Source organism: Oncorhynchus clarkii, chromosome 13 (assembly GCF_045791955.1).
Source record: "Oncorhynchus clarkii lewisi isolate Uvic-CL-2024 chromosome 13, UVic_Ocla_1.0, whole genome shotgun sequence".
Lineage (NCBI taxonomy): Eukaryota > Metazoa > Chordata > Actinopteri > Salmoniformes > Salmonidae > Oncorhynchus > Oncorhynchus clarkii.
The window spans coordinates 34,567,088-34,583,624 of NC_092159.1; the positions used below are offsets into that span (position 1 = coordinate 34,567,088).

At 42.6% G+C, this 16,537-nt stretch overlaps 1 protein-coding gene across 7 annotated transcripts in view; it reads right to left on the reverse strand.

Annotated features, from left to right (window-relative positions):
- LOC139364575 (microtubule-associated protein tau-like) overlaps positions 1 to 16,537 on the reverse strand; it is a 43,906-nt gene that overhangs the window by 3,540 nt on the left and 23,829 nt on the right. For 2 of the 7 annotated variants that reach the window (XM_071101424.1, XM_071101423.1), the window contains 9 exons: positions 13,621 to 13,650; positions 10,832 to 12,148; positions 9,161 to 9,204; positions 8,531 to 8,710; positions 8,164 to 8,254; positions 7,459 to 7,694; positions 6,934 to 7,026; positions 3,875 to 3,956; positions 3,578 to 3,684 (listed from right to left, as the gene is read on the reverse strand). In XM_071101424.1, coding sequence (XP_070957525.1) covers positions 3,578 to 3,684; positions 3,875 to 3,956; positions 6,934 to 7,026; positions 7,459 to 7,694; positions 8,164 to 8,254; positions 8,531 to 8,710; positions 9,161 to 9,204; positions 10,832 to 12,148; positions 13,621 to 13,650 — 2,180 coding nt within the window. The remainder of the gene's footprint in view (positions 1 to 3,577; positions 3,685 to 3,874; positions 3,957 to 6,933; positions 7,027 to 7,458; positions 7,695 to 8,163; positions 8,255 to 8,530; positions 8,711 to 9,160; positions 9,205 to 10,831; positions 12,149 to 13,620; positions 13,651 to 16,537) is intronic. The other 5 variants (XM_071101426.1, XM_071101425.1, XM_071101427.1 and 2 more) reach the window with 3 other exon arrangements.

Here is a 16,537-nt window from a genome sequence, read left to right on the forward strand (position 1 = left end):
TTCTATGTGATGACATCATAATGTAGTATAGAGAACAGAGGATGTGCATATCGCTGAACACAGGACCAGTGATGCTGTTGTTTGAAAGGCTCTTGACTTTGTGTTAATGCCCTCTTCTGGTTAAAGATATACAAATCTCCCTCTTGATAGTGTGTGGAGTCCTATGGACATGCTGTATTTGGCTGCACAGGTGTGGGTGCATGCATGTTTTTAAAGGGGGAATTTAGGCCTTCATTTCAAGGATGAGTATCTATGTTGTGGCTGCATCTATCCAATTGCTTGGACAATTTTGCAGACTTTGGTCTGAAGTAAGACGTGTACTTACTGGAGACTTCTAGCTTTGCCAGGATGCCCCCTCGATTGGGCTGTGTTCAGAACAGGGTGATTGAGGGGGCTCAGTGGAGAGGCCAGTAGGGCTGGGGCTAGGACCTTCCCCATTTAGGGAGGTGTCACCTTCTCCAGAAACCCCCTCAGCTTCCTTCCCCTTCTCTCTCTATGGATGGATACCATATCCAGTTTGGATGGAAAACATGCGTTGAGGTTAAACAAAATAAATGAAACATAAAGGAATAAAATAAATTAAATGTATGTATATACAGTTGAAGTCGGAAGTTTACTTACCGTAGCCAAATACATTTAAACCGTTTTTCACAATTCCTGACATTTAATACTAGTAGAAATTCCCTGTTTTAGGTCAGTTCGGATCACCACTTTATTTTAAGAATGTGAAATGTCAGAATAATAGCAGTGAGAATTATATTATTTCAGCTTTTATTTATTTCTTTCACATTCCCAGTGGGTCAGAAGTTTACATACACAATTAGTATTTGGTAGCATTGCCTTTAAATTGTTTAACTTGGGTCAAACATTTCGGGTAGCCTTCCACAAGCTTCCCACAATAGGTTGGGTGAATTTTGGCCCCTTCCTCCCGACAGATCTGGTGTAACTGAGTCAGGTTTGTAGGCCTCCTTGCTCGCACACGCTTTTTCAGTTCTGCCCACAAATCTTCTATAGGATTGAGGTCAGGGCTTTGTGATGGCCACTCCAATACCTTGACTTTTTTGTCCTTAAGCCATTTTGCCACAACTTTGGAAGTATGCTTGGGGTCAGTGTCCATTTAGAAGACACATTTATGTCGATATTGGACTTGTTTTACTGTGGATATAGATACTTTTGTACCCGTTTCCTCCAGCATCTTCACAAGGTCCTTTGCTGCTGTTCTGGGATTTATTTGCCCTTTTCGCACTGAAGTAAACAGCTTGGAAAATCAGGAGGAATGGGCCAAAATTCACCCAACTTATTGTGGGAAGCTTGTGGAAGGAAGACTACCTGAAACGTTTGACCCAAGTTAAACAATTTAAAGGCAATGCTACCAAGTACTAATTGAGTGTATGTAAACTTCTGACCCACTGGGAATGTGATGAAATAAAGAAAAGCTGAAATAAATCATTACCTCTGATATTATTCTGACATTTCACATTCTTAAAATAAAGTGATGATCCTAACTGGCCTAAGACTGGGAATTTTTACTAGGATTAAATGTCAGGAATTGTGAAACTGAGTTTAAATGTATTTGGCTAAGGTGTAAGTAAACTTCTGACTTCCAACTGTGTGTGTGTGTGTATATATGTGTATATATATATATATATATATATAGAAAGAGTCTGTACAAAAAAAAAAAAATACATGCAAGTTCTTTAAAAACTACAAAGAAAAAGAAAAATTGTAGTTGAATGAGCTGAGCAAGAGATTGGTCTGCAGTGCCAACTTGGAATCAGAGAGAGAGAGGAAGTCTGAGTATCAGTCTCTTTAGCTAACATTCCACTCCTTGGCACTGTCATTGCCAAAGAGACTGGCCTTTCGGCAATCTCAACATTGAAATATGCGCTAGATTTACGGCGGAGTTGCTCATTAGTTGTTGGAAATAACAATATTTTCCATCCTCAAAAATATAATTTAATAACAAAAACAAATATTTAGCTGTTAGCTAGGCAAGTTGTATTTTGAAGATTAAAATCTATTTTGTGGTTGGAATTGCAGTATTTAGTTTGAGAATTTAGACATGAGCCAGCAACTTTGACTGACTAGTTTCGTCTGGACAAACAACTGGATACCAATGTGTTCCAATAATGTCTATCTGCAGACTGCGGTTACTACATGCCACGCCCCCACTTTCCAAGCACTACTGGGTAGTGATTATCCTCGCCATAATGTTAAAATAACTGCTGGTTGGCATCCAATAAATGTTGCATTAACGCCACCTACTAGACTGGGGTATAACTCCCTTATACTCAGCTGAATTTATTTTTCTCTCAAAAATACATTAAAAATGTAAAAATACTTCACTCCTACTGTCACAGACTTATCTTTATCCTGACCCTCGGTACAAGCCTCGGGCTCTGAGAACTTAATCACACCTACCACCTCCGATACTTTGCCCTCATTCACTTCCATTTCTCATCTGGTCTTCCACGACGCTTTTCCATTTCTAACAAGCGCGTTCCTCTCAACTGCCGGTCTCCTAGCTAGCTAGCAACCACCTTAATGGCAGTGGGCGTGGCATGTAGTGGGCGTGGCATGTAGTACCCGGTCTGCAGATAGACCCAACTCACGTGTTCTGTGGAGAAAAAAAAAGTTCAAATATTTGCACAATAGTTGTGATTGGAGGATAGCTCTAAGGGTGAACGAATCAGGATCAAATCCTCAGTTTTCCTCGAGCTCATTAATGATATAATGATCATATTTGAATATGGCAGAAAGGCCACTCTCTTTTGGCACATAACATGGAGTGTATTAGCTAAAGAGACTGGTCCACAGGCTAAATGAGAAGAGTTGCTGCCACCCAAACATGCTAGGCAAAGAGAAGAGGAAGGAGAGCAGGAGAATGGGTCGCCAGAGTTGGGAAAATATCATCTCTTGTCATAGGCTTAACAATTAAAATATTGAGCATCTCATTTGGTTCTGGGTAACAAGATTAGGGAAAATACTAGCTCAGCTTTTTACTGTATTGACTTTAAAATTGGCCTTCATGTACTATGTGAGGTTGAGGTTTTTTTTTTAACAGGGATCAGTTACCTTGAGGGAAGTCTATTTGCAATAAAATATATTTATGATCTATTGTTATGCTTTATATTAAATATTGATTTAAAAAAATATATGTTTGTAAATAAAAAATTTGTAAGTACATGACAAGTAAATGACAAACTTAGGCGTATGCCTATTGGCAATGCAGAGAGACAGGCCTACTTAGTAATCAATGTGACCCTGTGTTAATCGCTCTTTTGCATCACATTTTAGAAATGTTTACAAGCAAGTCTCACAGCATGCTCAGTTTGCTAAGGAAGAGTTTGCCAAGCGAGAGGAGTTTGATCATTTAGTTTAGATTTCCGAGATTTGAAGACAGAGAGAGTGCGGACTCCAGAATTCGGCAGAATAATTCAGTATTTCAGAATAGAAATTAGTAATTGATTGTAATAGGTTTGTACAGTTGTTGTTTTTTAAGATTGAAACATGAAAGTATTGTTTTGAAAGAAGTGTGTCAATTCGGACATTAGAGATAGTGAGTCTGTTTGTTTACCTTCCTCCCGCCACCTCCAGCCACATGACCAACGTTGTCCATTGATCCAATCTTAGACTGAACCTTGAAGTCCAACTTCTCAGATTTGATCTCCACATTGCCTCCACCTAATGAAGACCATTGCAGTGGTAAAGATTGACAAAGGGTATTTTCAACACATTTTCCTGTATTTCACATTCGTCAGGGAGCACATAAAACAATGATTTTATATATTTGTTGATATGGCTGAGTATAGACCATCCTGTTGCATGTTTTTTCATTTCAGTCACTAAAGGTTGTATTTTGTACGTAAGTTACCTGGTTTGTGGTGAATGTTGGCCTTCGATCCACACTTTGACTGTACGTTGCTTAGGTCAATCTTTTTGTGAGTAATTTGAACCTAGATATGGCAATGGGGAGAAACAACAAAGGAGATCATCAGACCACTGATAGAATTAGACCAGAGGAGTGGTCATTGTTGGGTGATGCGAGGAGACAGAATAGAATGAGTCAGCATCAGTCACATGCAAGGACAAGGACACTGCCATGAATGGCTTCCTGAATAGACTTGCTTCTAGCATTGTCCTTAATAGATGTTGGTTGGAAAAGGGAAAGAAGGGTTATCCGATTGCACCCACACATGAGAAATTCCTTAAAAATGAAAAGATAGCTAGAATATTTCAGGGAATTCAGTCAGCTTCATCAAAAATCCCACCATATTGATGAAATTTGAATCTAAATGAGACAACTTGGTCTCAAATTTGGATGCAAAGGCCCTCTTGGGTACATTGCAGAGATGTTTCGTTACATCCCTAGAAACTATGACGATACAATGCTGTTTTCCAACCCAGTTTAACCCATGTCTTGTAAGTAAGGATACATATTTGATTAGGTGATTGGATTACCAGGCCTTCACTTTTTTTTTTTCATTCGATTTTTCACAGGAATATTCTCTACTACACATTCCCCCACGTATTTCTTCCTGAGAAACGAGGCAGGATACCTGATTATCAGGAGGATGAAGGTAATCACAAAATGAATGGCATTCATGAAAACAACAATGTTATAATCTGATCCATTGTTTTAGCTGTAAATTGCTAAATAATACAACAAAAATACACGAATATGAAATTCAAATGACCAGAGCTCTCATAAAATCACCCCATCCATTATTTAAAACAAGTCTACACAACAATCTAGACTAAATCAAATCCCCAAATCCCCATTTTTTTTCAACCATACCCCACTTGTCTGCATACACAAACATATACACATCCAAACATGCAGCTATTTTCTGGTATGCAGTTTGAACATGTATTTACACAGTACAGACACATGGTGGTGCCATTGCTGCATAGAGAGCCAGGCTTTCATCACATTATTATCTACACTGAACAGAAGCCCAGCCCTGTTTCTCCAAGCAGACACAACGACAGCAGGACTGCAACGCTGCAGCCACATCCAACTCAGTGCAGCTTAGTGCAGCCCAATCAGTAGCCACTTACCGGTACCACTATAAACAAACTGGCCTCATAATTTCTGTTGTAAGAGTTGAATCTTACATGTCTACTTAGACTGCACCAGCAATGTATTACAGAGCTCACTAGTTATGGCCTATATAAACAAATACATCATAGTTATACAGTGGTTTTCCTAATGCCATGCTGTCTTGATTTGTAGATTATATAGTACAGACAGTATTGATTGACAGATGTTGATGGGTGGTGGCGGAGGGGACAATGAGTTGGAGTTTAATATCACAATTGACAGGATTCAGGGTTGAGCCCAACGGGCAAAACTGGTTGTAATGGTCAACGTCATTGTCTTTTGTGACATCATGGTCAGGTTGTATTCTGATTATAATAATGTGTGTAGACATCTTTTTTTAGCTAAAATATGCATTTAACTGATTATCTGACCAGATAACCAAAATATGACCTCTTTCCCAGACATCTTGATATTGTCATGAACGAGATGATTTTAACTGGCTGTAATCAGACATTTTTAGAACCAGAAAATGACGTCATTTGGATTTACCGTCCTAAATTTTGCCCGCTGGGACTGCATGCTCACGGTCATACACCAACCTGGAAAACCATGCCACCATTATAAGTCAATGGACGGACACACCGACGACAATAACATTCTACTTTGTCACATCACTACTGCATTCATGTCATGCAAGGTAACAACAGCACTGATGTCGAGGTTTTCAGCTCAAGACGCTGAACCGTATATTGGACTTGGAGAGTTTGAGACTACAAGAGCCATTGGGGTGCATCAAACGGGTTATTGGAGACACATTTGAGGAGACAGATCTAGGGCAGACAGACCAAAAACACAAACTTGGCAACGGCATCTCCAGGCAAGGATGCCCTGCCCCCTGTAATGCCTTACTCATGCATCCGTTTTCAGGGACTCAAAGGGGCCGAGGTACGACGCACCTGTCCCTGCCACGTCCTAACCTTAAACCAGTGTCCCATTGCAGTTGAATGAAATCAACGTTTTTTTAAAGAGATTGATTAGGTCTTTATCTTGGCCTTCTGGGTGTTTTTTGTTGTTGCCCTCTACAGAAAGTCGAAGCAAGTAAGATTTATCCTCAGATGCTACTCTAGTCTGCTACTCTTCTATTTTGGAGAGTAAATTGAACAAAAATTAAGAAAACACAAACTTAACCTATCAGCCTGTAAACTCCTCAAACTTAGTTTACAGAATGATAGTTACTTATCTAGCTATAAACTACTGAAGTCCTCATTTCCTTTAAGTATAGGAGGAGCGGAGAGTGGAGGAGGAATAGCCTGTATGTCCTGGCCAAAGCCATGATCTGGTCCTAACTGCAGGAAGACTCAAGACCAAGCCATGAGTTCATCCCCAAGTTACTCATGTTACCACCTCCGGGGACATGCTTGAGATTATCTTTGGAGCCACACCTAGACTAGACAATAGACACGTTGATCTTCTAATGTCAAATTTGCATCTGGAAGAGGTAGAGGAGAGGCGAAAATAACATTATCTTTCTGGCAGGTTGCTGCAGCAGCTGCAAGGCTGCGATGTGGACCATGCTGCTGACTACTATTTTACAATTGACTTAGACCAGATTATCTACATGACAGCCTCAGAGTTCATGGTTGGGGTCTGCACTGCAGGTACCAATTCAATAGCTAGATTTCTCACACTCAGAAGTTACAGGCATGAGGCAATGTCCTTATTTTACAGGTCAGGGTTATCTGACATGCACTGATCTCAAAATAGTTACAGATCAATGATCAAGTGACCAGTCTTTATGGAAGTTTGTGGTTTGTGTACTGTAGGAGTCCTGAAATGGGTAATGTCTCTGTCTGCAGTCTCTTGACCGCCATGCCGTCTGTGTTACTCACATTGCCACCTCCTGGGGTATACTTGAGATTGGCTTTGGAGTCACACTTTGACTGAACGTTACTTAAATCCATCTTCTTCTCAACTATTTGCACCTGAAAGAGTCAGGAGGGAGAAAGCGTTGTCCTTACAGCATCCAAGGAACTAATACAGAACAAACCATTTTTTTTAATTGTTCTGGACATATTCAACATATACCGTAAAGCCATTTGTGATCACAACTCGAACAAAAGCTTTGAAAGGCCAATTACTGGAGTTAGGGAGTAGTACGTGGATTCCGGCCTGTGATAAACAACTTAAGCTTGGGGGAAAGATAGCTAAGAAAAACAGCACTAGGGTTGTACATTTCAGGCCACTTTTCAGAAGTTCCTGGGTTTTTCAGAAATCCTGGTTGGAGGATTTTCTGTTGGCAGATTCCCTCCCCTCTTACCTGGGTTTCTGAAAAACCTGCACACTTTGGGAAGGTTTCTGGAATTCTTCAACCCTACATATCATAAAAACGAAAGAAAATGGTTTCAAGCCCTTACCCGTCCTCCACCAGGCGAGTGCTTGATGTTCTCCGTGGAGCCAATCTTTGACCGGACGTTCTTCAGGTCAGGCATGGGGGCGGCCAGGGGCACCGGACTGCGCCCCCTCATGGACCCAGGGGATTTAGGAGGGGTCCGCACCACCGCCACCTTCTTCACCTCCCGGCTGGCGGGGGACTTGGGTGTGCTGGGGCTGCTGTAGCCACTACGATTCTGGGGCGTCTTGGGGGAATCCACTACAAGGTTAGGAGAAACAATCTTGGATGAGGTTATTCCAATCTATGTTGTACTCCTGAGAATAAGTTTTCAGGAACAAGACCTGCAAAAGTTAAATTATTTGAACTAGGTGTTTTGCTCTTCTATGTACATTTTCCTCTCCATCACTCCATTCCAAAGAGAGCACAGCAAACAGCGGCAACACTATCTAACGTGCTGGGGATGTAAATGTAGTCAAGCTGCCACGTGTTGGAGATGGCAAATGTAGGTGAACCTTTTTTAATGGGGATATGGAGTCTGACCATATCCTTATCATGCTCTCTCATCTCTGTTCACACTCCATTTGTTAACCTCTCTCGAATTGGGGAACTCTCAATGGATTAATGGTGATTGCATCTGTTCGCGTTGTAGGTGCTGCTGTACGAGTTGAGTTAAAGGAACACATTGAGAGTTGACCATCTGTTGAACATGTCCTGAGTACTGACTGACCTCCAGCAGTGGTCTTGGTCTGCATCCTGGTCCCAGCACCCTGGGGTTTAGCACCTGGTGTCCTGGTGCTGGCGGTCTTCCCATCTCCAGTCTGGAAACCAAACAGCACGGTTACTTCTAGAATGGGAAAAACTAGAAACTACACAACAAGCGATGAACCTGTGTTGAACCAAAAGACTCCTGACTCATTTGGGAAAGAACTGACTGAGTATTTCGGGTTTAGGAGAGGCATTGCATAAGATCCTCAAACACCATGGAACATTGAAGAATTCGAGTCATAATGCCATTGACCATTATGAGCCTATGGATAAGTTGGCCTGGGTCTGGGATAGTGGTCAAAGTTGAGGCCTGTCCATGTGTTACTTACCCTTGGCCTGGGTTCTCTGGATCCTGCACTGCCTGGACTGGGTTTAAATATTGAGCTGGGCCTGCTAGTGTTGCAGGCTGGGGCAGAGGAAGAGGACCAAGGCTTTTTGCTGGGGGTGGTTTGGACTGAGGAGGGTCGTTTGGGGGTGGATGCTTTGGCAGGTGTGGTGGCGTTGGGTGTCTTGTGACCAAAGGTGGTAAAAAAGTGTTATGAAACACAAAGGAAAAGACAAAAGTGAAAACAAACATTTAAAGAAATGCATTACGATGGTGGAACTTAACAAAAAGCTATAAGCGATATAGACTTAAACAATTAAAACCAATTTAAGCAATAAAAAAAAAATGTAAACAGTAAAAATCTTAAAATCAATCAAATGTCAAATACTGTTTGTGATTGGTGAATGGCTTTACATGCAGATGTGCTGTACTGCAATTGCAGAGCAAAACCGTTTTTTAGGGCATTCAGTTGAAGACAGATGGTTGATGCAAAAGTTCATGTAATATTTGAGCCGACGTGTTTGGAACCTCCTTTGCAGCTGTAAAGTAAAGCACTGAGATAAATTGATGCCTGCTGTATCGCAAGGTCACTCCAGAGGTCAGACCTCTGGTCCACACATCAGTTATCACCTACCTTTTTCTCAGCTGCTTCTTTCCCAGCCCCTGCACCGGCCTTGGCTGCAAGAGAGGGTCAAAGAACGGGACTGAGTCAGTGCTAATATCATAGTCCTGTCTCATCAGCAACTTTGATACCTCGCTGTGCTAGGCTAGGCTAACTCTCTGATGATAAATTGCCTATTCATGCTAGGCATGAAAATGCTAACAGACAATGCGTGTTGTTAACTACTCTAGTTGCTGTATCCGGATGCTTTAAAGTTGCTTTTGGATTTCATAGTAATTGTCAACAGCATGAAATGAATTGCCAGAAAGTAAATTTGTCATAAACTCTTATTGAACTTTAATTTGAAACTTGCCCCAGATTCGCAATTAATCTGTGTATTGACATTACACTGCATGGGGAGGTTTTAGCACATTAAGTCGTCTATATTAAAAACTAGACTCTCAAAAATGACTTCAAGCCTCTTGGCCTGATTTCTATCCCCCTAATCAGTCCACTCAGAGAATCCCAGAGAACATAATACACTGTCTGGGACTAAGCTAATCATTTGAGGGGGGGAACTAAATTAGTTTTAGGGCCAATGAATGTGGTACAGACAACAGCTTAGAAACCGTCCTTTTTCTTTAACGTCAAGCCTGCGTGTTATTGGATAAGCACGAAATTGGGTCTCCGTGGTGACTGTGGTGCTTGCAAATGGTTAGTTAGGCAGGCAATAATGTTTCTCTCCTATCAATAGACGACCCCATTAGTCCAACTAGGACCCTGAGTGAGTGACAGGGCTTTATTGATAGAGTGGGTGGTTCCCATTCAACTGATTCATTATTTAGACTCTTGGGAGTCCAGTAATCATTTAAAAAAAAGCTTTTACAGAAAATGCACCATTTGAAACGGGAATCATTTTGTTATCATATCGTGTGCTTATCAGCTATCATCTGATCATTATTGATAATTGGCAATTTAGGCAACCTGATTAGCATAAAGAGAACCAGTGAACCATCTATTGATTAGTAGTGGTAGTGTGTAACAAATACCACTACTGATGGGGGAGGTCGGTTTAATGTAAGCATCCATGTACACTGACAAACTGTGCTGACTTACACTTTTATGGTAATATGATAGATAGATAGGAAACAGTCAGAGTGTGGTGTGTGTGTGTGTATATATGTGTGTGTGTGTGTGTGTGTGTGTGTGTTTGTATATGTGTGTGTGTGTATGTATATATGTGTGTGTGTGTTTCAGAAGACGGGAGGTGGAAGGGAAGGTGACCCATAAATACACAGTCACGATGATGTGATGTTGCACACCCAACAGACATGCAAGTGACATGCAAAAGGGGCTGACCAGTGGAAAACATTGCCAGCAAAAATAATTTGGGCACAGGAGGGTTAGTGACATAAACAGGGGCTGGAAACACAGACAGAACACAGACCACAAACACAGAGAAGATAAAGCTCGAAAGAGAACGAAGTGAACAAAGAAGAGACACAAGAAAGAAACCGGTGGTGGTGGTGGCTACAAGCAGTCCGTTTCATCAACTGAACACGTTCATGTTTTGCGTTTTGTGCGTGTTTTTTCAGAAAGGGTGCTGCTTTATTGTGTTGCTCAAGTAAGAAAAAAAGTATCTGTGAGAGAAAAGAAAGGAGGTGGTGGAGAGGTGGGATTGATAAACTAGAACGGAAAACAGACCTTTGAGCTGGGCACCTGGAACATTTGCTTTTCTGCCCGGTGGGGCGGCATCTTTTGGGGGTGCTTTCTGAGCTTTACCGGCGGTGGGAGGGGCAACAGCAGTAGCGGTCACTTTCTTATCTTTCCTGACCGGGCCTTTGGCTGCTGTGGGAGCACCTCCTTTGGCATCCCCTTTGAGGCCACTAGTAGGCTTGCCAGCCTTAGGCTTCGTTTCTGCAGGTTTGGCTTCTGCAGGTTTGGCTTTGGTCACCGACTGAGCTGCTGTCACCGCTGCGATGCCGGCCTCGTCTGCAGACTCCAGGTATTGGCCTTGAGTGTCCTTTGAGGTCTTCACAGGCTCGTCATCCATCTGGACGGGCTCAACCTCCATCTGGGGCACAGCAATCATGGGCAGGGGACTAGCTACCTTCTCCTGCACCTCTTCTTCCTCCTGCACCTCCTCCTCAGTCACCTGCTCCTCAGTCACCTGCTCCTCAGTCACCTGCTCCTCAGTCACCTGCTCCACCTCGTCGAGGGCTTCTGGCTGGTGCTCGATGAGAGGAGACTCGTCCTGGGTCTGGTCGGCTGCGGTGCTAGGGGAGAAGGGAGATCCAGGGTCGGCCCTGTTGGAGTCAGGACTCTTGCTCCCTGGGGGGGTCTTGTCTGCTCCGTTCTGCCACCCTGAAGGGATGCCCTGACCAGGGGGGTGTCCCTCAGGCTCTGTGTAGTCAAAGGATAAGACGCGCTGCTTGGCTTCCTCCGGGGTCATGGCAACAGGAATGACAGGGGCGCGACCTTCATCTTTCTGCTGCTCTTCCTCTTCTGAGCTGGCTTCACGCCGTGGCCTCCTGCGGATTGTTGACACCTCGGTTCTCTCTTCCTCTTCTTCATCCTCTTCCTCGTCGCTATCCTCTTCTTTTTCTTCATCCTCCTGCTCTTTCGTCCCCTCATTTTCTGTGAAAAGAGGGCTCTGAGGCTTCTCAGGACTGATCATGTCTTCATAGGCCGAGGTAGGAGCCTCCTTGCTCTCACATACGTCCTTCTTATCCTCGTCCTCAGACCCAGAGCCGCTCAAGCTGTGGCCCACAGAGACATCAGAGACCTTGTCAGACGGGCTCCTCTTCAGGTCAGACCCCAGCGAGTCTGGGGAGAAGAGCCTTGGAGTGTCCCTCTCGATTGGGGCTTCAGGGGCTGAAGGAGACGCCCGGGGGCTCACCGACCCAGCTCTCTCCCCGTCTTCGCTTCCACCGTCGGCAAAGCCGGACCTGCTGCTGAGGCCGCTCTCTGTGGCAGGACTGAGGCCTCCTGGCGTGGGGATGAGCGACGCGCTGAGCTCCTCTGGTGTGGTGGGAACCGGGAAGCAGAACGATAAGGGACAGAGGGATAGATCCACAGCAGGACTGTGGTGTTAGAGACACTTACCTCCTCCTCAGAGACACACATTCAACACCCAACAAAAGGAACAGAAATAAAGGAAAGAAAAGAACCACTGAAGGAGCAGGAACACAAAACAAAGGGCAAAGGAACCTTTTTTTTGCTGGCATCAACAGGAACAACAATGAAACATCAAAATGCATAAACTACAATTATCTGGATCGTTTTTGTACCTAAAACGTTGAGAGCTGTAGGTTTTTTATTTTTTTTTATAAGAAGCTCAGTTTGCAGTTGCAAACATTTTGCTTCCATGTTTATAGCAGAAAAGATGGGTAGACTATATGCAATGAGAGCCATGAACTATGTACGCAAATATGGGTTCATAAAAAGCACCTTACAGCTCAAACACTAAACCATCAACTTCTGCCATCAACCAAATTCAGCAGAAATCAAAGCCAAGCCGTATCACGTCCATACCGAAAACGGTCTCATTCAACACAGTACTCACAATGACGCAACAGCACTGTATGTCTCTCTCTCGTGGATTGTTGTGAAAAGCCACGTGATAAATGAAATTGCAATGGCGATGAATCAATGCCGCACTGTCCAATTTGCAAATGGGCTTTGCAGTGGCTTTTCTGGCTGCTAGCCACACTTACGAGTACATCATGGTTCTCTTCCTTTTAAAAAGGGGAAATCTGCAGTTGCTACGTCCATTTCTGGACCTCGAAATGAATGATATGTACCCATTGATTCCTGAAGAATATAATTTAGAAATGAATGATATGTACCCATTGATTCCTGAAGAATATAACTTAGAAATGAATGATATGTACCCATTGATTCTTGAAGAATATAACTTTTGCCTTCGAGATCTAGTTCGACAGTCATATCCCATCAGAACCCAAAATGAGCTCGTTTTAACTCTAATGTATGTAACGTTAAACAAATTACATGTAAACAAAACATGGTTATAACTAGAGTTATGGTGTGGTAACAACTCAGCGTAAGATCAATTCTGACATCCTTGAAAAGGATCAACTTTGCTCTTGAAATCAAACTCCATTTACCCACTTAAGATAAATACATTTCAAGGGATCAATATACAATTGTGAATCTATATAGTGAAACAGATTACAAATCAGACAGTGTCCTCTGTTCTATAATGCACACGCCGTGGTACTACTATAATGGGGATTGAGATGAGTTGTGATTCAAATCAATACAGAAGTTTGTCCATTACACTCAATGGTAAACCCAACCTTGGTTCCACTAGGTATATATATGAGCAACTGGGATGAATAGTTGAAAATAGAGACATTGAGGATGATTTGATATGGATATGCATGGACGGTAGTTGGTCTCAGAAACTCTACTTCCTCATGGCTACGTGTAGTCTGAGGAAGAGAGATGTCAGATTGGTATTGTAGTCATACCTTGACCTGTAGCGGTCGTCCCTCCGGTAGCTGCACACGGTCCAGGGTTCGATGGGAGAGGAAGAGGATACGGAAGAGGAGAAAAGGAGGACTTCATTAGACTTTCTACAGGTACACCGGTAAGCTGATCTCCCAACATTCAGCGAGAACTCACACAATTATGATCAAACTTAACCACGCGCACACGCACACACACACACGCCGCCTGCTGAAATAAATCCTCTAGTCTAAAGCTCGCTAAAACCACTAACTTGCTCTCGGTCGTGCGCAAGTGTGGGCAATGAAGGGGCACGACTGCCCACACTGTATATCTGTTGATCTACATTGTGTTCGGAAAGTATTCACACCCCTTGACTCTTCCCGCATTTACAGCCTCATTTTTTAAATGGATTCATTTGAGATTGTTTTGTCACTGGCCTACACACAATAGCCCATAATCTCAAAGTGGAATTATGTTTTTCAAAATGTTTAGAAATTCAATAAAAATTCAAAGCTGAAATGTCTTGAGTCAATAAGTATTTAACCACTTTGTTATGGCAATCCTAAATAAGTTCTGGAGTAAAAATGTGCATGACAAGTCACTTAATACATTGCATGAACTCCCCCTGTGTGCGATAATAGCTAACATGATTTTTGAATGACTAGCTCATCTCTGTACCCCACACAAGGTAAGGTAAGGTCCTTTGGTCGAGCAGTGAATTTCAAACACATATTCAACCACAAAGACCTGGGAGGTTTTCCAATGCCTCGCAAAAAAAGGCACCTTTTGGTAGATGGGTAAATGTAAAAAAATATATAGAAAAAAAAGCAGACACTGAATATCCCTTTGAGCATGGTGAAGTTATTCATTACACTTTGGATGGTGTATCAATATACCCAGTCACTGCAAAGATACAACCGTCCTTCCTAAATCAGTTGCCAAAGAGGAAGGAAACCGCTCAGGGATTTCACCATGCAATTACAGAGTTACAGAGTTTAACGGCTGTGACAGGATAAAACTGAGGATGGATCAACAACATCGTAGTTACTCCACAATACTAACCTAATAGACAGAGTGAAAAGAAGGAAGTCTGTAAAAAATAAAAATATTACAAAAGCATTCATCCTGTTTGCAACAAGGTACTAAAGTAGACCTAATACTGCATAAAATGTGGCAAATGCATGTTTTTTTTTAAACCTGAATGTTTTGTGTTTTATTGGATTTGCCCCAAACATACGGAGTACAACTTTCAATATTTTAAGCATAGTGGTGTCTGCATCATGTTATGGGTATGCTTGTAATCTTTAAGGACTGGGGAGGCAAAATTCTAGAGGAAAACCTGGTTCAGTCTGCTTTCCACCAGACACTGGGAGATGAATTCACCTTTCAGCAGGAAAATAACCTAAAACACAAGGCCAAATCGACACTGGAGTTGCTTACCAAGAAGACAGTGAATGTTCCTGAGTGGCAGAGTTACAGTTTTGACATTGTCTAGCAATGATCAACAACCACTTTGACAGAGCTTGAAGAATTTTGAAAATAATAATAGGCAAATATTGCACAATCCTGGTGTGGAAAGCTATTAGAGACTGACTTATACTTATGTAAATAAGATATTTTTGTATTTCATTCTCAATCAATTTGCAAAAAAAATCCAACAAAAGAAATTCACTGTCATTATGAGCTATTGTGTGTGGAGGGACGAATTCAGGCTGTAACATAACACAATGTGGAATAAATCAAGGGGTATTAATTACTTCACAAAGGCATTGTACCTAACATTTTCTGGGGTTGGGGGGGGGTGTTAGCATAGGTGTTAATAAGGAACGCTTATCAGCAACTTTCGATTTCAGGACAGCTTGATCATTTCTCCATGTCAACCATTAACAGTTCTACGTTACACTACGCACATAGTTCCATTCATGGACATTGCTCAAATCTTTCATGTTTTCGTGGACAGGGGTTAGAGCCAAAGCTGGCACTGTGGTATCTTTAGCTGTGGGCTGTTGTTGAGATAACAACACCACCGCTAACATGCCTTTTGTCCTTTTGGCAATACCACAAATCACTGTTGAATAAAGGCCCACTGACAGTTGAGAGACCTGGAGTCACTGAGTGTGCTAATAGCTAAAGGGGTTATAACACCGAGGACGCGATTATATGAAGCATTATGAGCCCCGTGACCATCACTTCCTGTGGCAAATGAACCGGGTATGAGGATGAAGTCCATGACACCAATCCTACGAGTCATGTTTAAAATGCTTTGGGGGTGACTAGCTATGGCTCTATATGGACCGTGAGGTTCAGCCTTCTGTTACCATGGCGCCACCGTGCTGACCAAGGCCACAGCACCGGTTAAGAGGGGACTATATTGACCCATTAGCTCAGAAACCCCCCCTTTCACTTATTCTGAGGTTGGCCTGTTGGCCGTGACTGTTGAGAGAGCATGTTACTGCAGAGTGCCACTTACGCAACGCCGTTCTCAGGATTCAAAACCACAAGTCTTAACTGACTGACCGCCGACGGGACAATTGTCTATAAATACAGGAAGCTTACGTTCACCGTCTTTGTCCTGACGAGAGCCTAACACTTCATGCTAACAGTTGGGATGCTGACATCCCAATCGTGAATACGAGAGCCACAACTCCAGGCCTGATGCACGATGCTACGATCTGGGTGGGGTTGACTTTTTAGATCAGTGTGACCTGAATGAAAAGTGCTCGGAAAAGCTACAAACAACAAGATAGTTCACCCACACAGAACTCAGAAGCATGGCATAATATTATTAATTAATCATTTAAAAAAAAATGCAATTTATGAAGAAAAGCAGGAAATATCATGGATTGTTGCGAGGCCAGCAACAGGGGAACAGCGGAATCATCCTCAAATCCCGACAGGAGATTTCATTAAAAATGCATTAGGAAGGAAAGGCAGACG